The sequence below is a fragment of the Ochotona princeps genome, chromosome 14 (assembly GCF_030435755.1).
Source record: "Ochotona princeps isolate mOchPri1 chromosome 14, mOchPri1.hap1, whole genome shotgun sequence".
In the NCBI taxonomy this organism is placed as follows: domain Eukaryota; kingdom Metazoa; phylum Chordata; class Mammalia; order Lagomorpha; family Ochotonidae; genus Ochotona; species Ochotona princeps.
In genome coordinates, this window is record NC_080845.1 from 5,487,054 (window position 1) to 5,513,894 (window position 26,841).

At 51.4% G+C, this 26,841-nt stretch overlaps 1 protein-coding gene across 9 annotated transcripts in view; it reads right to left on the reverse strand.

Moving 5' to 3' along the window:
- Positions 1 to 26,841, reverse strand: part of RALGPS1 (Ral GEF with PH domain and SH3 binding motif 1) — a 225,108-nt gene that overhangs the window by 100,337 nt on the left and 97,930 nt on the right. For all 9 annotated transcript variants that reach the window (XR_009246649.1, XM_058672755.1, XM_058672754.1 and 6 more), the window contains 2 exons: positions 26,062 to 26,154; positions 12,850 to 12,976 (listed from right to left, as the gene is read on the reverse strand). Coding sequence is in view for 8 of the 9 variants with exons in the window: in XM_058672755.1 (XP_058528738.1) it covers positions 12,850 to 12,976; positions 26,062 to 26,154 (220 nt within the window). In the remaining variant the exon portion in view is untranslated. The remainder of the gene's footprint in view (positions 1 to 12,849; positions 12,977 to 26,061; positions 26,155 to 26,841) is intronic.

Genomic DNA, 26,841 nt, shown 5'->3' on the forward strand with positions numbered 1-26,841 from the left:
GGTGAGGCCCTCCCGGCTGGGCGTGTAGCATGTGGGGCGTGCAGTTCTGTCCCTGGCCGGTACACGCCATTACCTCAGCATTTCTCACCAAATGTACCATGTAGCATGTTCTGTGTAAATAAACAGGAGGGTTTTTTTTTTAATATATTCCCAGATTATCCTTGTAACGACACTCATCTGCAATAAAAGCCGTCAGTGAGGCACGGCCATGTGTGTGGTTTTGTTCCCGGGTACCCCCAGCACCCAAGCCCCCCCCATCATGGTGCCCATCCATACCCTCAGGCACCTGCCACGTCCCTGGGGCAGCATCTCAGAGGGCAGAGCAGGTGGCAGCTGCCAGGCCTAGCCGGGTCACCAGAGGGCACCATGGACACCTGCTCAGATCAGAGACAGGGCTTTTGATTTTCCCTCTGGGAGGCCAGGCCCTCCCTCATCACCTGTCCCTCCCCTGTGCCACTGCGACACACTCGCACCAAGGGAGACTCCGGGACCCCCACTCCAATCCAGCTCCCAGGCAGCTGTTAGGATCATTTCCATGTACAGTGCACCAGTGGCCTGGGAGGGCAGCTGATCCTGGGGAGCATGGCAGACAGCCACAGCCACGAAGGAAACGGCTAGGGATTATGAGTTTTGGAAAGCTCCAAATCCCAGGTGGGCATCTGAGGAGTAGTTTAGATGCCACTGGGACACATGCTTCCCATCCCAGGGGGCCCAGGGGCGGGCCCCAGCTCTGCCTTGGACTCCCACCCTGACCTCCTGCTAATGTGTGCCCTGGAGGGAAGCAGGTGTTGGCTGCAGTGACGGGTCCCTGTCACCCACTTGGGAGATGTGGACAGAGTTCCTGGCTTTGCCCTCAGCCTGGCCCAACCCTGGCTATTGCTAGCATTTGGAGAGTGAATTAGTGGGTGAGAATTCTCTACATCTTTCTCCTCTTGTCTTTCAAATGAATAAATCACCTTTTTAAACCCAAATATTCTGGGCTGGTATGGTAGAGTAGTAGGCTAATCTTCCACCTGAGGCTCCGGCATCCCATATGGTCAACAGTTGGAGTCCCGGCTGCTCCTCTTCCAATCCAACTCCCTGTTTATGGCCTGGGAAGGCAGTGGAGAATGGCCCAAGTGCTTGGATCCCTGCACCCACATGGGAGACATGGAAAAAACTCCTGGTTCCCAGCTTCGGATCAATCCAGCTCTTATTGTTACTTCCATGAAGGAAATGAACCAGCAGATGGAAGTGCTCGCTCTCTCTTCCTTCCTCTTTCTCTGTAACTCTTTGTGAAGTAAAATAAATAAGTTTTAAAAACAATTTTTTTCCTTCCAAAACATAAAACATGACCAAGATTGAAAAGGTAAATCTCAAACAAGAGAAAAAGCAGTGGCAATACATACAGCAGCAACAAGAAGAATATCCAGTAGTGTCCAGAGTATTTCAAGCTAAGAAAGGCAAACACTGTGAAAGAAAACCTAGCAAAGTGCCCAGTTACCTGAGAAGTCACACATGGCCAGTCAACACACAGCAGAAGACATCAACCTTGGCAATGACTGTGGAGGTACAGAGACCAAGGACAAACCATGGCTGGCAAAGATGAAAAAAAAAAAGAAAGAAAGAAACCACCCATCTCCATGTTAACGAGGGACAAGCAACAGGCATACCGTGCACACAGAGGGCGGTGTAAACTAACAGCCCGACACTCTCAGGGGAATCTGGCGGTGCACAAAGCCACAATTTCACACACACGTGCATCCCCGTACTCAGCAAGCAGTCCTCCACAGAGAGCGCTGTCCCACGAGGTTGCGGCCATGGGAGCTGACCTCTGCTGCCACCCACCGTGTGCTGAGATGGGGACATTTGTCAGTGCTAGCTTCCGTGCTCACTGTCACAGCAGCTGGTCCAGCAGGTGCTAAGTGCCGGGCCCTAAGTCTTCCCACTTCCCTGGTCGGCAGTGGGGGGTCATGGTGAAATTGGGGTGTACTCTGATAAAAACATCTCCAGCTTGGCACAGACCCCCACCCCCAGCACACCAGCTCCCATACCTAGAGTAGAATGTGGGGGACACAGGGAATGAAGGCCATGGAAAACAAGATATACCCTTACTGTCGCAATAACCAGGCAGACAGCTGGGGGAAGCTATGCTGCGTCGCACACAAAGGGTCTCCTTAGAGCACAGGGAGGACAGAGCTCACTCCAGGAGCAGGCAGTGCAGAAGTGCCCCCGAGCCTGCCAGCCAATGCAACCAGCATCCAAGGCCTGACCACTCCTCTCCTCTGCCATTCCCAACGGCACTTCAAAGGCTCACACTCACAGGACTCCATTCTTCACTAAGCTTGCTTCACCACGGGTGCACCTGCAGGGCCAGGGGAAGCCAACATAGTCTGACTTTTTCCTGCCCCAGCAAGCCCCCACGTCCCACCGGGTCGCTGACGCAGGGCAAGGGCTTCTCACCTGCTAGACTCATTCAGGGAGTAGGGTAGGAATGCAGAGACTGCTAATGACAATGACAATAAACAGGACCCCCACCTCAACACACACCCTCCTTCCAGTACACACACACATCTTGCTATCTTAAAACTGACAGAAGTCGCTGAATTCCCAAAAACGTTGACGATGAGAAGTGACCACAGTTAAAACCCACAGAACCGAACCCTTGGGGAGCCCAGGGTCCCCCAGGATCCTCCAAGGTCACACCATCAGTTTTTCAGAGTCTGGTGAAGAGAGATCAGATGACTAAGCAGAGGAGGAGCCCATGCAAGTGCAACAAGGTGTAAAAAAGCAACTCTAACAGCTTTATCTGGGACTCCTAGAACTGAGGACAAAATGACAGTGTTCAGCTGTGCCGCCTTCCAGAGCGAGGCAGCAGCAGCAGAGGGGACAAGCCCAGCGGCTCCTGCGGCATGGCTGGGGCCGCTGAAGCCTGTGGACGTCCGTGCACAGGTCCTGGGGTGGGGCGGCAGGATGTGTAGACCTTGCATGTTGCCAGCCACAGCTTTGGGCACCCACTCCGGCTTCCCTTTCAGCTGGCAACAGCAGCTGGGCCTCTACCCCTTCACTCCTGGTCTCTCACCCCCACAGAGGAGCAGGTGGGGGAAGCAGCAGTACTGGCCGGCCCCAGCACCCGACCCTGAGCAGCGGCTTAGACCACATTTGTTACGAATCCCCATTCAGGACTGTCTGGACGTGTGTGGCAGGGTTAGGGGCTGGTTTTGGCAGGCCTCTGCCTGGGGAGACCAGGGCCTGAGTCCTCAGCTTCAGCTGGGGAAAGAAGTGACTCCGTGGAGCAGCTGGAAGATGAAGGCTAGTTTCTTGTTACACCTGACTGCGTCCAGCTCCCTGAGTAAGCCGGTTACATAAGGACACAGAGGCTCTCCCTTAGGCCACAGGCAAGGACACAGCTAGGCCTCACCAGGGCCAGGAACACAATGCTGTTGGGACAGCTTTCACCCAGCTGGGCAGCGCCAGTCCTGGCTCTACTCATTCCCCCTTATAGCAGTGTCTCATTCCTTAGGCTGCCCCCTATGCCAGCATGCCATCATCTGGATCGTGAGCTGCTCTCTAGCCCAAGGATGTCTGGACCCACCTTTGTCCACCCCCACCCCTCCGATGGCCACGCTTTGTCGGCTAGAAGGGACCTACTGCATCAGCCCCCTCTACCACTAGCCCTGGCTCCGCCACAGAAACAGACCCACTGACAGCCCCCCAACCACCTCCCCCATCCCAGTGGCAGCAAGGGCCACCAATGCCAACAGCTGACCATGCCCAGCCAGAATTCCACCTGTGCTGCGGGGGTTGGCCAGGTTTCTCAACCAGACTCTCTCATTTATATGGATAACACAGCTCTCCTGTTTGGGGTCCTACAAGTGCTGGCACCTCATATGGGCACCAGTTTGTGTCCTGGTTACTTCACTTCGTATCCAGCTCCCTATTTGTGACCTGGTGAAGCAGTACAGGATGGCCCACAGCCTTGGGATCCTTCATCCAACGGGAAACCTGGAAGAAGCTCCTGGCCTTAGATCATCTCAACTCTGGCCATTACAGCCACTTGGGGAGTGAACCAGCAGATGGAAGATCTTCGGCTTTCTTTCTCTCCTTCTCTCTATAAATCTGCCTTTCCGATAAAAATTAACAGATCTTTTTTAAGAAGTTTGCCAGGAAGGTATATGGCTTGGTGGCTGAGGTGCCAGCTGGATGCCCATGCCCCATGTCTATAGTGCAGTGTCTGGTTCAAGCCCCAGCTCTGGCTCCTGCCTAGCAGCTTCCTGCTAATGCACACCCTGAGAGGCAGTGAGTGAGGGCTCAAGTAACTGGGTCTCTGCCACCCTCATGGGAGACCTGGACCGAGTTCCTGGTTCCTGGTGTCTGCCGAGCCCCAGCCCTGGGCATCATGGGCATCTGGGTCCCCGTCTCATGGTTTCCAGTGGCTGCTCCCATCTGGTGTCGATGAGGGCAGCGAGAGCCACACACTCGGTCTGTGTTCACTGCAGCCTCTCGGACCCTCAGGCAGTGGCCACCATGCAGTCACTTGCCTACAGGCCCGTCCTTCCCACGCCGAGCAAAGGCACACGGGCACAAGGACAGCCTCCCTGCTGAGTGGCAGCTGTGGCTGGCCGGCAGCAGGTGCCCAGCTGTTGCCAGAGCCGCAGGAGAGGATGAGGAGCTGCTATGTTTGCTGCCATGGAACAACATCTGTGATACCTTCCGTGGGAACAAAATGCAGGGTGCAAAACAACATGTGCACCATGTTCTCACGTGTGTTTAAAGGACACTTTCTCTCTCTCATCTCTCGCTCATGCACACATGCACGTCTATCTTAGCAGTGACCAGACGCTTGCCAAGACCCCAGCCTCAGCTGCCGACGGCGGCTACTCCAGCGTCGGGAGGAAGACTGAGATGTCCACTTGGCCTTTATAGACTTCTTAGAGTAAACGATTTTTACGACACGTGGCATGGTCCTTACCTAACGCTTAAAAGCTTGGGAGGGAACAAGTGTGCGCCGAATGCCACTTCCAGGCACAGCTTTTCTGGGTGGCCACACAGAATGCCCAGCGGGCATGCTGGGGCCTCCAAGGGCCTGTCCTGGTCACGCTGCTGCCCTGAGTCCCATACTCTGTCAGCCTAGCCCTTGCAACACTCCCTCCAAGCCTCGCACATGCTGTGGTCCAGAGCGCTGCCTACATGGCCAGGGACTCACAGCCTTTCTGGGGTGTCCTTCCAGGCTCCCCCACTTTGCCCTCCCCCACTGCGAAGCTGTAAGCACCAGAGGCAGCAGACACGCCCCTCGGGCACACAGGGTCCAGCATGAGCTTTTCCAGGGGGCCCAGCACTTCCGGATGCCCTGGAGGTCACTATTACAGCCGTCTGTGTTCTGTTCTTCAGTGGGAATGATCCTAGGTCAGTGGGGACAGTGAGCAATGTGGATGTTAATATCACCATGCACTGCACCAGCTGCCCATCACCACACGGCACAGCCCCAAAGGTGGCAGTTCCCAGCCGTGTTTATCAGCTTCCACATCTGTGGACCAGGAGTTGGGCGTGTCTGAACCTCCGGCTCATGGCTTCCCACGTGGCAGCCATCTCCCCTGAAGGCTCAACTTACAGGCAGGATCCACTCCCAAGCTTCCTCTTGTGGCCTTAATCTCAGCCACATGGGCTTTTCCACAGGATGCCACATGCACAGTCCATCAATGGGGGCAATCCGAGAGAGACAGAGTGGTGGTGCCCAGATCAGGGTACACTGGCCTCTAACCACCTGGTCTCACAGTGACATCCCATTACTTCATTCACATGGTGTCAGAAGCCTGCACTTCCAGTGGGGGGTGGGGACCAGACAGGGATATGTACAATAGGGGACAGGGACGTGGGAGCCACTGGAAGGCCACCTGCCACAGGAGACGGAGCCAACCCTCAGGCCCTCTCTGAAGCACGGCCAGGAGGTGTCCCAGGGTCCAGGAGGAGCGCAAGGAGGGAGAAACCACTGACTCTTCCTTCACCTTCGCAACAGCCTAAGGAGGTGCCTAGCTCCGCCCAGGGATGGCTGGAAGGCCTGGCCAGCAATGGCAGGAGATGAGCAGAGGCTCGGGGCCAGGTGGCCAGCTATGGATGGGGCTGGCACAAATATGAATGTGCCCTGGGGATCCCTGGAAGCACATGGGGCGGGGAACTGGGGGAAAAATGAAATAAGTAAAAAGCTAGGTTTCCTGCACATGGCCCATGCTGGCCAATTCAAGGTCAACCTTTCCCCCAATCTGGCTGTCAGGGTTGGTCCATGTCCCTGAAAGTCCTCAGTGTCCCTCCTCTCCCTCCGCTGGTCACTTCCCACAGATGCCCTCCCTCTCCCCACTACGTGGTGGCCCTGCACTCCCTAGGAGCCGCTCTTCCCCTGCCCCAGCCCCATCTGGAAGGCTCTCCTCCCCTGCCTCTTCCCGCAGCTCAGGCCTCAGCATCTCTCCCGAGGATGCTTGCAGGGTGCCCACTCTAGGAGGGACCACTCTGCCTGTGCCCCTCTCTGGTCCCTTCCCACCACTCAGCTCATCTCCAGGGATTTGTTCAGTGTCAGTGATCAGCCCCCAACCTGTGAGCCTCTGAGGATGAGGTGGCTCTGACGGGTCCACGCCCGTGCCCGCCGACCCCTCTGTCTATGACCAGCAAACAGCATAAACATGTACCCTGGGCAGGGCCTAAAACGTGCCAGCCGTGGCCTCAGACCTGGAGCCCTGGCTGTTTTATCCTCGCACACTTGGCTTTTTTTTTTTGAACCCTGGAATTTTTATCTTAAAATGAAGCAGGACTGAAGGGTCTGCTTGTTTAAGGGAGCAGCTTTAGTTCTGGAGATCTCCATGTGTGAGAGGGCTGGGTGGGTTCCCTGCAGGGTCTGGAGGATCCCCAGCCACACAGATGCCTCCCCTTCCCACCCATCAGAGCACCGTGCTTTGTGGCCCTGCAAGAGATAGGGCTGGGAGAGCTTTTAGAGTCTGGTCTGAAGCATTTAAAATCCAATGAGCTCCTCAACTTATTCAGTGACTTCCTGGAGGGAGTCAGGAGCTCTGAAAATACAGCAGTCCATAAATCAGGAGTGGCAAGGGGTGTGGCCGAGCTGCCTGGCATCAGGATCCTGCCGGGGGTGCAGCCAGTGGGTAGCAGCCGACTCCAGCTCTCGCAGCCCCACTTTCACACTTTCCAGGAATCTGAAGGAACTTTTCTGATTCAGAGATAGCGCCTCGTCTGTTTTCAACGTCACCAGCTTTTCTCTGTGTTTTTAAAGTTATGTTTCATGAGGAATTCAGAACACCAAAAGGGCAGCCAATTGGAAAGGGGCTGGGAGGCGCACCCCCGGATAACAGCGGCCAGCACACATGCACACACAGACAGGTGCACACAGACGCTCCCACCCCCACACACATACACAGATCCCCTCGAAAGGTCCCAGGCACCCAGACAGCAAAGACCTTTCGCCGTTATGACAGTACGAACCCGTGTCCGTGGTACGGGTGGCAGCGTTCAGGGGCACACATGGTGGGGTTTACAATAGCTACTGAGAAGTCTCAGGGCTGACCTGAAGCTGCTGCCAGAGACCAATTCCACCTGCCCCAGGGCGAACAGACTTACCCAGAACACTTTGCCAGGAGGAAAAAAAAATGGCTTCAGACATTTTTTCCTATACTGTACTCTCCAGGAATTATGTAACAATTCCTCTTTTGGTAAACAAAGCCAGCCCTGGGATGGGCTGGGTTCTCGACAGGCATCGTTATGGAAACCACGACCTGGATTTGGGGCAGATTCTGTACGTGGCAATCAGGTGTGCACAGGGAAACCCCAAAAACCCCAAAGAGGTGGCCCTGCTGGGTGTGGAGCCCCTGAAGCAACAGCATCCCTGCCCTACTCCCACCCTAGTCCACCTCTAGCCCTGTCCTTGCATCAGGCTCATGCTGGGGCAGCAGGGCCAGGACAGTCCAGCTGGTGACAGGGACATCACAGCTCCCCAGGGTTGCTTCAGCTCAGAAGCAGAGGAACACCTGCTAGAGAGAGGAGGTCGTCAAGGGCAAAATGAGGGCCCCAGGGTCACATGGTCAAAACACCTGCTCCCCTCCACCCCGAGAAGCCCCAGGCAGGGCTGCATTGCAGGGCAACAACACAGTGTCACATGAAAGCGTTGTGACTGCTCAGATGCTTCCTAAACCCGACTGAGGCAACCCAAGAGTCATAAACAGCAGAGGACACGCAGGTGGCGGCCGGCAGGGAGGGGGCAGGAAGTGCAAACGACCTGGATAGCAAAGGCGGAAGTGGCAGCATCAGGAGCACAGGGCTGACTGCCAGACCCTCTGGACCCAACCCTGCTCTGCCACCGACCAGCCCTGTGGCCCCAGGGAAGCTCTGGGGGCCAGCTAGTGAGACACTCAGAACAAATGATATGTTTTCTCCACAGGGCAGCTTGCACAATCCCTGGGCTAAGGAGGCTATTGCTGATCCCATCTGGGGCATGTCCACTGGGGGGACAACAGGGGGCTGCCCTCACCCTAGTGCCAACAATTCCATCTTAACTGATATGCCTCAGGTCCAGCAGGGATGGACTGAGAAGTCGGCACACCAACACACCTCCCGTGGTGGCCCCAAGACAGGGATGTGTCAGGTGCCAGGTGGAAGGACACGGCAGCCGATGACAAGCCAGGGCAGGGAACAGAGAAACGGAAGGCTTGAAGGGATGACAACCAATTCAGTTATTTGGTAGCAGACTGAACGAACGTGAGAGTCACATATCCCTGTTATGGGTGAGGCCTCTCACATTGGGTCCAACTACGTGCTGCTGGCAAGCATCATACCTAAAATAAAGTGACTTCTCATACGGAAACCTGGCGTACAGTTGGTTTGGTGTGGCAGTTAGGACACCACTTGGGCTGTCCGTCAGAGTGCTGGGGTCTGACTTCTAGCTCCTTTGCTTCCGATCTTGCTTCCTGCTAACGTGTACCCTGGGAGGCAGGAGGTGACAGTTCAAGTGCCTACGCGGGAAACGCAGACTGAGCCTTGGGATCCCAGCTTTGGCCTGGCCCAGTTCTGGCTTCTGTGGGTGTTTGTAAGTGGGCCCCTGGATGGAAGATCTCTGTTTCTGTATGTGTGCCTGCCTTGCAAATAAAATAACAATAAATAAATAATAAATAAATTATAGTCAAGGATTTATTTTTAAAAGTGCAAGTGAAAACAAAACAAAATTGATCTACAATTAACAGAAGACCAAAAAGGAAAAGCAAACAAACAAAAAATTGAAGAATCAAGATGATTTTGCATGGGTTAGGGCTAGCGTTATGTCACAGCACGTTAAGCTGTTGCCTGTGACCCTAACATCTCATATGAGTCCCAGATGCTCCACTTCAGATCCAGCTCCCTGCTAATGCACCTGGGAAAGCAGCAGAAGATGGTCCAAGTGCTTGAACCCCTGCCACTACTGTGGGAGCCATGGATGAAGTCCCAGGCTCCTGACTTTGGCCTGGTCCAGCCCCATTTGTGTGGACATTCAGCGAATGAACTGGTGGATGCAAGATTCTCTCTCTCCCTGCCTCTCCCTCTGTCTCCATAATCCTGCCTTTCAAATAAATACATCTTAAAAAATAACATAAATGCAGAACCTTATACAATATATTTTTTGCACAACACCTCATAATGCATCTATAATTTCAACAAATGTCTATGGGCTAAACATGTTCAGGCAGAAATCACCAGAAATGCCAGGGGATTCTAACATGTGTTTCTCTCCTTGTTAAAACAAATTCCCATCAGTTAATAATTTGAGTATTATATGTAATTATGAGAGTAATTTGAAGAACTGATATCTTTTTTCCAGTACACACAAAACATATTCAAGGCCTGATCTTATATTAAGCCACAGGATTAATCTCAAATATTTTTAGCATCTACACAAGCATATATGTCATATACCCTGAATCAATTAAAAAACTTTTTAAAGACTATAAAAACTATGCCATTCGTTGCAGTACCGTGAATCATAGGCCAATAAATAAATGGACATTATGCAAATGCCCACCAGATGAATGAATAAACAAAATGTGGTAAATCTACACAACAGATTATTTGGCAAGAGGAAGGAACCAATTCTTGCATGTGCCCCAGCAAGGCGGGAATGCTGAACACACGATGTCAGGAGAAAGAAGCCAGTTGTGAAAGATAACGTGTTGTATGACTCCATTTGCATGGGATTTCTGGAATAGGTGAAGCCATGCAGACATAGAGTAGATCAGTGGCCACCTCGGGCTACAGGGAGATGGCACTGGCCACTGTCACGGGTGGGGTTTTTTGGGTGAAGGGCGATAAAAACTGATTGCAGTGACAGTGGCACATCTCCACTCACACATCAAAAACCACCGATGCATGACTCTTAAGTGGATTTTAATTAATTACATTTTCATAAAGCTGTTTGGAAAAAAAATCTAAGTCTTTGAAAATTACAAAATCACTACCTTAGACAATATTTGGTCAAAAGAAAAATTAAAGGGCCCGGTGGCGTGGCCTAGCGGCTAAAAGTCCTCACCTTGAAAGCCCCGGGATCCCATATGGGCGCCAGTTCTGATCCCGGAAGCTCCACTTCCCATCCAGCTCCCTGCTTGTGGCCTGGGAAAGCAGTCGAGGACAGCCCAATGCATTGGGACCCTGCACCCGCGTGGGAGACCTGGAAGAGGTTCCAGGTTCCCGGCTTTGGATCGGCGCGCCCCGGCCGTTGTGGCTCACTTGGGGAGTGAATCATCGGACGGAAGATCTTCCTCTCTGTCTCTCCTCCTCTCTGTATATCTGACTTTGTAATAAAACTAAATCTTTTTTAAAAAAAAAAAGAAAGAAAAATTAAAACTATTTATAAACTGATTAAAAGAGTATCCTGGAGAACACCATTCAGGAATACATGTAGGATGCAACCAAAGAGGCAGCCAGAGGAAAATGCATAGCCTTAACCTTTTTCCATATTCAAGTCAGAAGGACAGTATATTTACAAACAGATACTTACATGCAAGTGATTAACGGATGAAACAACTTGAGGGAACAGATTGATCATAAACGGCAAAAGGAAAAAAAAAGTCCAGATGTTATCAAATTTAGGGTTTCATCTATTATACAACGTACCAGTTTTAATGTGTCATTAAGAAAATTTGTTGCTAATTAATGTCGCGATGCTCCATCATCGCTGGAAAGACGTGCCCCGATTTCAGAGGCGCTAAAATGCAGACACAGAGCACACCCCAAGGGAATGAGATTCAGTAAATTACAAAGCAGGATGAATCATTAGTGTGGCTAATGAGTTCCAAATCTAATTCTTTGGAAAGATCAACAGACAAAACTCTGGAAGACAGATTTTTAAAAAGGGAAGACAAAGGCACACACTTTCAGAACATAGTGTGTACATGCAGAGGTTTACATGTGAAAGAGAAGACTATGTGACACATGCCTCTTGAAACAAACTGCCGAGGAAGAGGACTAGTTACGTCACCCATTCTCAACACCTGGGGTTAAGTCACATTAAGACACCCACAACGACCAGCTCCAGCTGCTGACTCCTGTCTGCTGCTAGCGTAGGCCCAGGCAATCAGCGGGGATGGCTCCAATAGTGGGGGTCCTGCCGCCTGCATGGGAAACTTGGATTGAGCCCTTGGCTTTCAGCTTCAAACCAGCCCAGTCCCAGCCACGCAGGCATTCAGGGAATGAACCAGCAGGCACAAGAGTGTGTTTTCTCTCTCTCTCTCTCTCTCTCTCTCCCCCTTTCTCTCTAATGTTCGCACGAGAGGCTTAAATGTTGTCAAAGAGGTGTCTCCAGGAAAGCTCCAGATCCTGCAACTATCAGGACTCATTCCTATAAAACCTTAGCTACACTTGTGACTAGAATTGCTTTTGGTCATAATTTTTTTTTACCCAAAATTATAATAACCTTGAAATCCAAGCTACAAGAAATATTTTTTCACTTATCAAGTTGGCAAAAATTTAAAGAGGAGGGGGTAATCATGAAAATAGGGACAAGCAATTCCACTCATATCTGGGAAAGTGTAAGGTTATGTACTCTCTCTGGAGAGGACTCTGAAAATACACATGAAAAAGGCACACATTTTACCACAAGTTTTGATCTGGTAATGACACTCCTAGGAATGTATCCTACAGTAATATCATAACACATGTAGAACAGGATGTCCGTGGCAACATTTCAATAGCAAAAAAAAACCACCCACAAACAAACCACAGAATAACTTAGATGGTCACAAGCAGAGAACATGGTGAAGTTTGACAAATCACCTGACAGGAGCGAGTCGTGGTAGAGAAACTCAGGGGACGGCATTAACCATTCAGGATGGATGGAGCATGCATGGTATATAGATGCACTTCATACAGCAAACTATCCTTAGGTGAGCTAACAGATGATACTAACTTTATTCTCTTCCCTAACTCTAACAAGCACTAATTACTGGGACTCATGACCACAATTTTGACCACACAGATCCAGGGGACGCCCAGAGAAATGGAACTCGGCATTGAGGGGTTGAGTCCCTCCAGTTTGGGAAGACATGGGGGGACCAATGCGACCACTGTCCCATCTGTGCTGCAGCCCTGGGAGCCTGGGGGTTCACAGGCCAGGTGTATAAGGAGCAGAACATCCTCTTACTTCTCACCCTTACCACGGTTCCCACCCCAGCAAAGCGTTCATTGTCCCTATCCAACGAATGAATCAATTGTTTCTTATCCTTGATGTCTGCTTGTCTCTTGGAGATTAAGCAACTAGAAACTGGGAAGACATCTTATTTTAAATCCCAGAGCATGTTTGTTAAAAAAAAAAAAAACCACATAAACAAAGAAACCGATTCAGACTCCTACCTAGGTAGGGGATACTGGGCACCATCTTCAAGCTCCGGATGTATTCCCGGGTTCGCTTGTAGTTATCTTCCTTGGACATCAGGTAATCCAACTTCTCAAAGGTGGTCTTGTCTTTCCTGTTCAGAAGCTGGAATGAGAAGAAAACACAGAGGATGAGAGAGAAAAAGGAAAAAAAAAAAGGCCAGAAGAAGCTACAGAGTGGATAACGGTACAGGGAGACAGAAAGGAAGCATCCCACGCAGGCTCAGCCATGCCGTGTTGGTTCCTGTGCACAAGCGAAGCTTCCAAAAGGCTGTGTCGTGCACAGATGGAAGGTTCCAGAGCCTCAACTCTGTCCTGGTCATAGTCCCTGGTGCTTGGAAGGCATCCTCCGAGACCCCCTGGTCTGCTCTCAGTAACACCAGAATCAGCCCCTCCGCCCCAGTGCCAGCTGCTGTGGGCACAGAACACAAAGGCCAAACATTCAGAGAAGAAAGCTGATGGCTCTCAGGCCCAACTGGAGTGTCAGGCCACAGCCACATCGCGTCTCCTGCCCACGGGCCACAGTTATTTGGTCTCTCCCCTGTCTCCGTGGCAGAAGGTCCCAGGGACTTTCACTCGACTGCCATGTACAAAGCCAGGTCACAGCTCTCATTCGAGCCACCTCCTCCAGGGCCCACAGGATCTCCCTGTTTCATAGCAATGGGAAATCAGAGTCAAGACTTGCTGTGGTGGCTGGGCATGTCCCATTAGGGCCTGGGGCCAGGCCACAACTCCTAAGACCCGATGGCTTTGGGGAAAGGAGGATGAATAGGAGAGGCCTGGGCATGCTGTGTGCGGATACAGGAACAACCCTTCCCTATGTAACTGCCCGGGCTTGGTGTGTCTAGCAAAGACTGGAGGAGGCCAACAGCAAAGCCAAGAGCACAAATGAGGAAGGGCCCAGGCTAGAAATATCCTTGGCCCAAGCTCTGTGTTGAGACTCAGATGGTCTACACAAACACCGGGGTCAAGAGCTACAGCATCTATGAGCCTGAGTTAGGCCAGGGCCATCAGTCACACGGCAGGGACAAGTGGAGGACCTGTATCTGCCAGTCCCACCCCCAGGCCACATCTTGTGTCTCACAGTTGCCTGATGGAGGCAGGCACAGGGGATGTGGCTGGTGGACAGCCCTCCTCCCCCAGGGCTCCAGGACTTCAGCAAGGCGAGGCAGGAGGATGAGCTAGCTGTGAGCGAGGGGGCGAGTCAGAAAGCAAACACTTTCTTTTCCCACTGAAAACCTCGGGACACACCGGGGTGGGGATGTGACCCAGATGCTGAGGACAGCGGCTGCTCAGCTGGCTCACTGATTTGAGGCTGTTCCTCATTACATTAACAAGCGGATGGGGAGCAACGCCTTCCTCTGCTTGTTGGTGAATGTGTGGCTCATCCCATGTTTACAAGGGCCACTGATGAGAAGGGAGCCAGGGCTAACACCTTTACTTCCAGCTCATTGCCAACAAGGACTTAGTGACTGGTCCCTATAACCCTGGGAGCCCCGAATCAACAGAGACAGACATTATGGTGATGCAGTAAGCAAACAGAAACCAGGAACCCAAATGTTAATGGGATTTTGGTCAAGAGAAGTCAAGGGAAGCTTCCAGGCAGAGGCAGCCCCTGGCAAGGAAGTGCAGGCTGAGAAACCCATCAAACACCTGTCCCATGCAGAACAGACATCTGACAGCAGGGCAGGTCCTGACACTCCCTGATGCAGCCTGGAGGCTTTTCTGACAATCACACACGTGTGCCCAGCAGTCTGAGTGATCCTGACATGGTCCTCATCATGCATGCTGCAGCCCAGGATCCACACTGTGGCTTCTCCGATCGCTGCCATGGTCAGCCCACCCAACCAGGCTGTGCTGGACCTGCAGGGCGAGCAATTCAGGGGTGGCTGGCCAGTTACCTGCGTCCCCAGACTTAACCACACACACACTCAGAAGCACTGGGTCTGGTCCACTTTTCTCTCCTGCCCCATTCTGTGCCAGCGGAGGAGGCTGAGTCCTTGAGACCTAAACCATGACAAACTCACCTTTCCCATGGAGCACCTGAAAATGGCCCAAGGATGTTTGTGAATAGAGTGAAGGGATAAACTGGGCACAGGAAGGTCTGGATATAAATCTAGTCCAGGGACAATCTGAACGAACAGCAAGGAGCAGGCCTTAAGAATAACTGGTCTAAAGTACAAGAAGGCCTGGCTAAGAGAAAAAGAGAACTCAAGTCACCTTTTCAAAAGGACTCTTAATAACTCTTCCCTCCAGTCCAGTGTCATCCACTGAAATGTAAAAACTTTTTTCTGATCCAACCATTAGGCAGTTTCTTTTGCAGGAGTAGAAGTGTCCCTCCATCTCCCATTCCTCCCACCAGGCTGCAACCACTGCCAAGAGAAAACAGCTCCTAGAAGCCATAGAACAATGCCCTTCTTCCTTTATATATAACAAAAGATGTAACCTGGCATTCCACCTGAGAATCCCACCCCCAATCTTCCAGACCCTTCCCCAGCCCTGCCCACTCACCAATCATCCCTGGCATTCACCTACAGGCACCAGCCCCCTGCGGCCTACCCTCAATCCCTCCCAATCCCCGCCCCCACACCTTGCAGACAAAAAGGGCCCCCAGGTGCAGCTTTCACTCTCTCTCTTCTCTTCTCCTTTGGCTTCCCTTCCCCTTCCCCTCTTCCCTGCTATTCTCCACCCACCCACCCCCATTCCTGCCCCACTGGAATAAACCTCCTAAGATTAAAAAAATAATAAGAAGAATAACTGGTCTACCTGGATCAGCTCTGGAAGAAAACTCAACAGAGCAAACCTGATGTGATCCCATGAGGGACAGGTGGCCCGAGTGGAGTGGGTGGGAAGTGTCAGAAGCATGTATTAACTACAGCAAAACAAAACCCAGCAAGGAGCAGGTATTTGGCATGACAGTTAATATGCTGCGCACAGTGTCCACATCCTGTAACCCAGGGCCAAATTCAAACCCCAGTTCTGTCTCCAATCCCAGCTTCCTAAACAGGTGCACTCTAGGGGGCAGCACGTGATGGCTCAAATAACTGCCACCCACGTGGGAGACGCAGACTGAGGTCCTGGCACAGTCAGGTGGGACATTTGTGGGCAGCTGGGGAGCAAACCCTGAGAGAGGAAAACCTGTTTCTCTTGCGTTTCAAATGAAAAGGAAAAAAAAAATCAAAAAATCAAAAATGAAATTGCAGCAAAAGCTTAATGGTGGGAACATGGCAGAAACTTCTAGAAGAAACCACTGAGAGCCAGCAGGCTGGGGCCTGCTACATGGCCTGTTTGGACACGCAGAGGTCATGCTGCTGGTTTTGCTGCAGACTTCCAGGATTTCAAGGTTTTTCTTTTTTAAATTTCAAGGCTTTTTAAAAGGAGTGTGCATGTGTGACACTGATAAAAATTATTTTAAGATCTAACTTTTTTTAAGTATAGGGTTTGTTTACTCAGAAAACAATAGCCATTTACTTACACACGTTTTAAACTTATTGCAAGTTGAGCTGCAAGTTGCACACCTCATAACAAACTGAGGGTCGTTCACATTTTAGGGTTTATGGAAAGCCTTAGAGCCATGTATAAGAAAAGAAATGAGCTGCTTACGCGGAGCCAGATACTAAAACCATTCATGTTCAGGAAAAGAGGTAAAGCAGTGAGACTAAGAGAGCAGCCCACAAGTGTGACAGGCAGCTTCCTTGCTGTCAAGTTCACAAGCCTTGGGGCAGCGTGAGTGTCTCCTCCGCCTCCAGCTGCCTCTCAGGGACTGAGGGGGCTGTGAACAGGAATCCCTGGGGTCCCCAAATACACAGAAGCCTCAGGCCCTCACATGGAAGGGCATGGGGTCTGCACAGACCCTGCGTCCTTTCCACAGTGCCCAACACACACCGTACATGCCACACCTGGGATGCCCCGTGCTGTTCAGGTGACGACAGCAAGAGGCAAAGTCTGTACTTGCTTGGCACATGTGCAATTCAGGAGAGTATTCTCAATCCACGGCACCCAGGGGTGCAAGGAACTGGCTGTGGCTGACCTGGACTGCATTTGTTTCAGGTAATCTCCCACTACTTCCTGCACCTCACGTGTCTCCTAGCACACAACCAAGAGTGCCAAAATAATTGTTGTGCTGAAAAAAATTAAAATTTAAAAAATCAAAATTTTTGAAATTTTTTAGGAGTCCAATAATTCTGGGGCAAAAGTGGTAATACAAGCCAAGAATATGAACTATTTGCAAACCGCATTAACAATTAGAACCACTGTATGTTAAACTATGTAATAAGGCCAGAGCTCTGTTGAGAGAAAAAAAAAAATCATAGCTCTCAACTTGATTGTAATAAAGCCGGTAAAAAGTAGGCTGAATGAAGTGGGGGTTTGGCTTAGTGGTTACACCACCTCATCCCAGATTGGAGTACCCGGGTTCGATACCCAGCTCCAGTTCCCGACTCCAGCTTCCTAATAATGTAGACCCCAGGGGTCAGGTGAGGGGAGACAGCAGTGATAGCTCAAGTAATGGGGTTCCTGGCACCCCATATGGGAGGCCTCCATTCAGTTTCTGATTCTCAACTTCAGCCTGGCTCAGTCCCAACTGTAAAAGGCATTTGGGAAACTGCATCTTAAACAAAAACGTTGACAAGATAGAAGAAATAGGTTGACAGAATTACACATTGGTTGGAAAAATCGAAGAAAGCTAAATATCAAACCTATATAAATAATACTTGAACCTAGATCCAATTTTTAAAAAATCAATAAACAGGTAAAATCTTGACAGAGGAAAGGAATAAAACCAAGACAGACAAGATGAGGGACAGCGTTGCAGTACAGCAGGTTAAGTCACTGCTTGGGATGCCTGCATCCCACACTGGGGAGCTTGGTTCAAGTGCCTCCTCTACCTGCCATTCAGTTTCCTGCTAAAGTGAATCCTGGGAAGACAGCAAGTGACGGCACGGGGACTTCGGTCCCTGTTACCCACATGAGAGACCCAGATGGAGTTCCTGACTCCTGGACGCAGTCTGGCCCAGCCCCCGCTGCTGTGGCCATTTGGAGAGCAAACCAGCAAAGTAAGGATCTGTCTTTCTCACTGCCTTTCATAGTAATAAACACTTTACACACACACACACACACACACACACACACACACACACACACACACACACGGATTGAGAAAAGAGCTGTATGCAAAGTGAATTGAAAGTAAAACTGGGACCCCTATACATTGCTTTTAAATCATTTTCCTGGTGCCAAGTGCTGTTTCCCAGGGACGAATGGGACTCACCAACAGGTCAAGGCACGGAGCACAAACAGTGGGACACCCGAGGAGGGGACTGCAGGGGCAGTGCCCTGGCCCAGTTAGGTCAAGCCTCCACCTGCGTCACAAGCATCCCGTATGGACACCAGTTCAAGTCCCTGCTACTCCTATTCTGATCCAGCTCCCTGCTAGTGGCCTGGGAAAGCATCAGAAAATGGCCTAAGTGTGTGAGCCTCCATACCTCTGTGGGAGACCTGGAAGAAGATCCTGGCTTCAACTGGTCCGGCCCCAGCCATTGTGGCCACTGGGGCAGTGAACCGGAGGACAGAAGATCTGTCTCCCTGTCTCTCTCCTTCTTTCTGTAGCTCTTTCAAATAAATCTTATAAGAACAACTGCAGAGTGCTCCAGGGTGCCACTGCTACCTGACTCAGTAACCTCCCCCCATTTCTGATCAAGTTGTACAAATCTGGAAGTGGGCTCCACAGAAGAAATCCCCTCCATCTCTCTTTAGGAGGGTGTTCCCTTGTTCCTCTGCCTTGAGGGAACAACATGTCTTGATTTGTGGAAATGCTGCCCAACAAAGAGGCTGCTGCTACAAATATGTTAAAACTGGCTCAAAATTCTGCTTCGATTCCCGTTGGTATGGAAAGAATTTCTAGTGCAGTGGCTCATCCACAGACCAATGGATTCAACAGCCTAAGCAGCGAATCAGTAAGGAATGAGACTGGGCATTTTTTAAGCAACGTTTTTAACCTCTTTGGATACAAAATATCAGTTTCTAAAAAATTAAAACACACCCAATCACATATTTCATGTAAAATGTTAGATTTGAGGGCCCGGTGTGGTAGCCTAGTGGCTAAAGTCCTCGCCTTGCATGCCCAGGATCCCATATGGGTACTAGTTCATAACCTGGCTGCTCCACTTCCCATCCAGCTCCCCACTTGTGGTCTGGCAAAGCAGCAGAGGACAGTCCAAAACCTTGGGACCCTGCACCCATGTGGGAGGCCCGGAAGAAGCTCCTGGTTCCTGGGTTCAGATTGGCTTGGCTCTGGTCATTGCGGTCCCTTAGGGAGTGAACCAGTGGATGGAAGATCTTTCTCTCCTTCTCTCTGTAAATCTAACTTTCCAATAAAAACAATAAATAAATCTTTTAAAAAATGTTAGATCTGATACAGACTGTGCATTGAAACAAACATAAGAAAAAATTTTACTGTGAAATTTGGTGGTGTCCTAGCCATGTTTGTCTCTGACGGAGGCTATTTTGTACCCTAAGGATAGAAATCACGCTGGAGACGATGTACTGATGCAAGCAAAACTGTCTCAGAGACCGAGGCTGAGATATACATTGTAAAATTGTGTTGCTATTTCTAACCTGACTTTAGAGGTGTGGTATGCTGTGTTCTCTTTCTCTCTTTTTTTTTTTTTCCCCGCTTGGCATTTGGCAATAATCTTTTTTTTCTTTCTTTCTTAAATCTTATTTTTGACAATCTTTACATAGTTAATTAGGGTAAAAAGGTTCAAGGGCTACAGAAAAGACTATTATTTCCATACTGTTTCCTTAATGTATCTGAGGCAAAGGAGGATACTGAGGGAGAAGCCCCACCCAGTTTCCCACCCACCCTGCGTTCTCTTTCAATACAGCTGTAATAGCTTTCTTGGTTTCCTCATTAATTAATGAGTTATGTAAAACTTTTGACAAGTACTCATCTTGCATTTCTTCCATTATCACTTTCCCTTCTTAAAAAACAGCCTTTAGAGGCTGGTGCTGTGGCCTGGTGGGTCAAGGTGCTGCCTGCAGCAATGCTGGCACCTGCTATGGAGCCAGTTCATGTTCCAGATGCTCCACTTCTGACCCAGCTCCCTGGGAAAAGCAGCAAGAAATGGTCCAAGTGTCTGAGCCCTGCTACCTCCATGTAAGACCTGGATGAAGCGCCTGGCTTCAGCCTGGCCTGGTGCTGGTGCTTGTGACCATCTGGGGAGTGAACCAAAGAACAGAAGATTCCTCTCTTTCTAACTGTGACTTTCAAAATACATCTTTAAAAAAATAATAATTGGGTCTGGCACACTAGCCTAGTGGCCAAAGTCCTAGCCTTGAACACATTGGAATCCCATATGGGTGCGGGTTCTAATCTCAGCAGGCCTGTCCCCATCCAGCTGTTTGTGGCCTGGGAAAGCAGCTGAGGATGGCCCAAAGCCTTGGGACCCTGCACCTGTGTGGGAGACCTGGAACAAGCTCTTGATTCCTGGCTCCTGGCTCCTGGCTCCTGGCTTCAGATTGGCTCAGTTTCAGTCACTGCGGCCACTTGGGGGGTGAATCAGCAGACAGAAGATCTTCCTCTCTGTATATCTGACTTTCCAATAAATAAATAAATAAATATTTTTTAAAATGATTAAAAATTTAAAAATGATGTAACAGTTACCTGCACTCGCCTATACATATTAACTAGTCACATGTACACAAACAGCCAAACAAACCTGAATGTGTAGGACAGTTTTCACCATGCATTTCCAATAGTTTCATTAATTGCTTTTAAATTACATCTGCTGCAACCCAAAGAGAGAGCACCCCACCGCCAGCCAGTCTTATTAGGACACAGCTGCCTGAGGATTCCCTGGAACACATTTGCCAAGGGATGCCCCCAGCCCATCTGTGCAACTTTCTTGAGCACTGAACAGGTGTCAGAAACACCCCAGGAGGGGTGTGGAGGTACAGAACAAACTAGGCAGCAAGGCAGGCAGACCAGGGAGAGCCTCAGGAGAGCTGACAAGCACGCCATGTGGGACAGGACAGTGGCCTGGAGGGAGTGAGGTATGGGACACACACGAAGGCTCACACAACTGCTCCTGGCTATAAGGCAGCTGCCGTGGGTGAGACTGCATAGGTGGGCGACTACACAGCCTGCCTGGGGCAGTTGGCCCCGACTTGCCCGTGTAAGTGCCCTGGCCACGTGACCATCGTTTTTCTCTGCTTATTCTACTTTTCCAGAGTTGAGCAGAATTCAACTCGCTAGCAGGGTGCCAGTCACAGGTTGGGAGGCAAGAACAGTGAATACTAATCAAAAGGGAAAGAATGAGTGGATTGTGACTGTGTTTAAACAGGAAATTCCTCTGGCCAACCCTTGTGTCTCCTGTGCACGTGACTTGGGGCACCGAGGGGCGGCCACACTGCTGGAGCTTTCCTGGGTCAGCAGTAGGTATGAAATGGGCAGGGAAGCCTACAGGGTCTGCTACTTTTGCCAAAATGCCCCCTATTTATGTCCTTGGCAAGTGGGATGATGCTCCGTATCCACCAACTTTCAAAGGCCACACTTGGAAGATGAAAACCCTCTCCCATTAAGACAGGCCAACCTCTCTTGGGGAGCTTGGTAACTTCCCTCCAATCAAAGGTGTCAGTGGAAGGCAGGCATTGAAACCCACAGGATGAGAGCTGCTATGATGGCATAGCAAATTAAACTCTGTCTGTAGTACTAGTGTCCCCACACAGGCGCCGGTTCAAGTCCCAGCTGCTCCACTTCTGATCCAGCTCTGCTAATGCACCTGGAAAAGCAATGAAAGGTCACCCGGATGCTCAGGCCATGCACCCACATCACAGTCCTGGGAAGATGTTGTGGTAAATAAAAAATAAATTTGATGAAAGAGAGACACAGAGAGAGGAAGGAAGGAAGGAAGGAAGGAAAGAAAGAAGAAAGGAAGGAACGAACGAACTCAAATGTTGGCTAGGAATTATTTGGGCCTGGCGTTTTATCCTAGTGGCTAAAGTCCTCGCCTTGCAGGTGCCGGGATCCCATATGCGTGCCAGTTTGTGTCCCAGCTGCCCCATTTCCCATCCAGCTCCCTGCTTGTGGCCTGGGAAAGCAGTTGAGTAAGGTCCGAGGTCTTGGCACCGTGGGAGATCCAGAAGAAGCTCCTGGTTCTTGGCTTTGGATCAGGTCAGCTCCGGCCATTGCAACCACTTGGGGAGTGAATCTGCAGATAGAAGACCTTTTTCTCTGTCTTTCCTTCTCTGTGTAAATCTGACTTTCCAATAAGAAATAAGTAAGTCTTAAAAAAATTTGTTTGACAAGATAATCGTTTATTGCAAAAATGGGAGGTAGAGAAATGTATGCTCCAATGGTGAGCTAACAGAAAGGAAGGGCCTTGGAATAGCTACTGCAGTGCACCCCACTTTGGAGTAGTGAGTGCAAAGCTCCCCACCCAGCAAGATGGAAAGGGTTGGGGAGCAGAGGAGGTCCAAAGCCACCTTTAATCAGGACTGTGCAACCCGGAGCCACACATCACCCAGACACCCCAGCAGCGGTGGGAGGAGGACCGGAAGTACAGAGCCCAACTGGGCGAAGAGAACAGCTCAGCCACCAAAGGGCCTTCCCAGGACCGTGGCCCTCACCAGCCCCATGGAGAACCGTCGGGAAGAGGCGACTTGGACACTGGTCTGGAGCCCACTACGTGCATGGTCACCTTCTCTCTTACCCAGTCCCCATCGTAAGAGGCGCCCAGGGCTGCGACGGTGCTTTCAACCTCCATGCCTCTCGTTTCCTGGCCAAGGATCCCCACAGCCACACGGGGAACTTTGCCCATCGACGCTCCCTTCGGGCATCCCCAGGATGGACAGAAATTTTTTGATGGGGGACACCTGAGGGCTCTCTCATTTCCTTTTTTAAAGATTTATTTACTCATTCGAAAGGCAAAGTTACAAAGGTCTTGGATCAGCTGGCTAATTCCCCAAACAGCCCCAACAGCAGGAGCTGGGCCGGTCCAAGTTGAGCTTCTTCCGTGTCTCCCACATCAGTGCAGGGGCCCAAGCACTTGGACCATCTTCTGCTGCTTTCCCAGGTCCATTAGCAAGAAGCTAGATTGGAAGTGGAGCAGCTGGGCCTCAAACTGGAATAGCTTTGGAGTAGTGCTTCACAAGGGATGCCCATACTTCAGGCGATGGCTTTACCCACTATGCCACCAGTAACAGATCCAGCTCTCTCTTTTCTATGGAAAGTTGAATTCAGCCCTCATCCCTGCCCCTCAACAAGTGTGTGACTGAAACCTGGATGCTCCTCTCATGCGGGTGCTAAAATCCAACTCCTGGGAGCCACTCTGGTCCCTGCTCCCAATCGGATTGTCCCTCTGGGTTCAGTCTGGCTGGTTGGTTTTGCAGTTGGCTGCATTTTACCTAGTGGTAACGTTGACCAGACTAACAGGAAGCAAGCATCTCCCTGTCTCCTGGAGCATGATGTCAGACCTGCCAAGTGGAGGGCCTGGCAGAGCTGCTGCAGCAGTGAGACCTGGGGTTCAGGAGTAAGGTCAGGGCCAGAACCCTAGAGCCGGCACCTCGGAAGCACGAAGGTGACAACAAAATCTCTAGGGGATGTGAAATGGATGACGGTGGGGACTTGGGCAGAACACCTGTGTCCACAGCTGTGAGGATGGCAGGTGAAAAGAGACTGCCCCCGACAGGGATGCTGAGCTGCGGCCAAAGCTGTGACGGCGTACACAGGTCAATGGCGAGGGACCCTTGAGCAGCAGTGTGGGTGGGAATAGCTGGGAAAGGCGCACCAGGAAGTTGCAGAGGGTTCCTAGGCCTCCCATGTCCTGCCCCCTCACCTGCCTCCCCGACCCCATACCCCAAGCCAGTGCTCAGAGGAGCCCAACACAGGCAGCTGGCGGCCGGCCTGCCTACCTGCCTACCTTGGTGCCACCAGAGGGAAGTCTGGGAGCACCACATTTGCTCCTGGGGGACCACACCCTGCGTGCGGCCTGCACCACCTACTTGGGCATTGGGGAGTGACAGTGCATGTATGCCATCACCCTGACACTGGGACTCTGACTCAGTATGTGGGCTGCAAGTCCAGCCCCAGCCACCAACAGCTTCAGTACTCATTCTGCTGCTGTGAGCCAGTTAAGTTCTCTGGACCAGGTCAGGAGAGAGTGGCAAATCCCTCAGGGAGCATGCATGGAGCAGGCAGAGCATGTGTTCAGGATGATGCGCAGGCACATGTGCATGTGTGGTGTGTGTGCATATGTGTGTGAGGCATGTAGCATGTGACTGGGGCGACGGTAAGCAGTGACTCACCCATACTCCAGGAAATCCCTGCCCCCTGGAGTGTTATGAGTAAGCCAGGCTCCCTGGAGAAAAGTGCTCATGAGCATCCCAGCTGCCCAGGCCCTCCCTCCTGGGACCCCTCAGGGTATTGCCCCATCAGCCCACTCTCCCTGCCCATGGCACCCCTGACCCGAGTGGACATCAACTCACCCGACACCTTGCCTGGCCTCCAAACTCTGCCCTGGGTTTCTTCTTCTCTTGGTGTCCCTCCCAATCTACATTCAACAACCATGACAACAGTAACAGAAAATGCTAGAGTATACCAGACCCCGCCTGGCCCCCGGTTAAAGCCTTCAGAGCACACGGGGTACGGTCTATCCTGAAGAGAGGGCACCTGCCTGCCACAAGCATTAAAACTCTGCTAGGGACATCCACGTGCCATACCCCAGTGCCTGGTTTGAGTCCCAGCTCAACTTCCAATCCGGCTTCCAGCTGATGTGCATGCTGGGGGGCAGCAGAGGATGGTCTGGGTGCTTGGGTCCCTGCCAGCCATGTGGGAAACCCGCGGGAAGTTTTGGCTTCATGGATTTGACCTAGTCCAGTCCTAGCTGTTGCAGACATTTGAAGAGTCAACAGGCAAATGGAAGATCTCTGATTCTCTGACTCTCTCTTTGCTTTTCAGTAACTTTTTTTTTAACTGTAAAAGAATGCATTCTACCTCCTGTCACAAGCTGTGAGTGTGACACATCAATCTCTCCAGCTCACTGAGCCCTGGCCACACCCTTCTCTGGGTCCCCCAATGGCATCTTGCTGAGGCACCTGCTGCAGGCCCCTGTCCTGCTACAGCCCCTTCTGCCCAAAAGCTCAGCCTCATCTTAATGTGCATGGCTCCTCCTTGTCACTCAGGCCTTGACTTCAGGGTGTCGTCTCAGAGAGGCCTCTGAAGAGGCATGCCCAGCCTTTGGGCTGCAAGCTGAAGGTGCTTGATCTACTGTGCTACGGTGAGAAAGGCAGAGACTGCAGCTTGAAGACATGAGGCTTGTTTGGGATCATCTCAACAGCATAATTCCGGTGCATTATCAAGACTCCCGGACCAGCAAACAGATCACCCTCTCCCCAGCACACCCCCAGACCGGCAGGACAGAGCTCAATCAATCAGCTGGTGAGGCCACTGTCCCCACTAGGCGAGGGCACGGAAACAGGTTCTGAGAGGCTCAGATTGTGCAACTGTGAGCGGGAGACCCCCGGGCCTGGCCAGAAGACAGATGCGACTGAGAGATGGAAATGGTAAATTACTTCCCCCTACCCATTCCCCGCCCCATGTCAGGCCCTGCACCAAGTTCAGGAGGATAAGGAGGCCTGAGATATTTTTAAAGTATTTTTCCAGGAGGAAAACTTTCCTACAGACTCAATTATATAACCATCAGACTCCACCTCAGAACTGAAATTACCCATGGCCTCAGGGAAAAAAAAATCCCTTTTCCCAACAGGAGGGTCCCAGGTTTCTGCAGAGAAATCCTTAGCTATGGAGCCAGTGATGGGGGCAGCTGTGAACCATCAGCCAAGGGGCCTCGCAAGGGCAATGTGCAGCCTGCCAGAGAACAACCCGGCAAGAGTCAGGCCACTGACCTGGTCATCACCCAAGGCCTGGCAAGTCCAGGAAGATACACGCTTGGGGAGGGAAGAGAGGGGAGGGTGTCTGACCCCAGCCACACTGGCGCCCTTGCCTCTCCTTTGTTCCCAAATGGGGCTGGTGGGGTCACCGAAGGAGCAAGGATACCCAGAGAGATGTTGTGTTCACTCCCAGGGACTGGGCCATGGACCGTGAATAGAACATGAGGCAGAGCCCAGGGCTTGGGGACTCTTCCCCCAGCGTGGTGGTCAAGGCCAGCATCCAACTCAGGAGGGGACACTTACAGCCCAGGTCTTGGTCAGCCTGAAGATGGGTGCACTCTGCAATGCTGACACCACAGACATGAGCGAATGAAGATTGTTGAGTTCTAGAAGTTTCTGGTGGCGGGGGAGGGGGAGAAAAGAAGATATGGAACAGATTATTTTTGCTACTATAAACAGAGCAAAAACACGCTCGAGTGTTACCAAATGTTGTCATCTTTATGAAATCCAATTAGGCTTAAAAATATCCTGTGTAGGAAATAACAGCTCCCGGGCAGACACCAGCTGCTCACTCTCCTCTCTGAAATTGCTCAAGGTGAACCTGCAATGCAGCCGTGTGTGGAACATAGCCAGCAGGTGGATCTGGCTCGGAGGCAGAAGCACAGCTTGGGCTGAGGTTGGAAAGCGCCCTCCAGGTTCTGTTCCTAGATGCATCTGGGCACTGTCCCGGCAGGGCGTCCATGCCAGCAGTAGCAGCAGCCGCCACCACGTGAGCCCTCGTGGTCGCCTGAGCACTGCCCGTGGGAGCCAAGGAGGGTGCAGGCAATTCTCATCCCCTCAGCTGGGAAGGCCACACGTCAGTGAGAACATGCAGGTTCCCCCTCAGCTTCAGCTTGGTCCCTCCCTGTGGCAGAAAGCACAGTGAGGTGGGGTGGAGAGCCAGTCCTTATTCCAACCCCAGCTCCCTGCTCCATGCATGCCCCGTGGCAGTCTGGCTTCTGGACTTGGCATCCTCACGACTGGCACAAGGCAGGTAATGGCCAGCCAGAACCACAACCCACTTTCTCGTGTGAGTCAGTACAG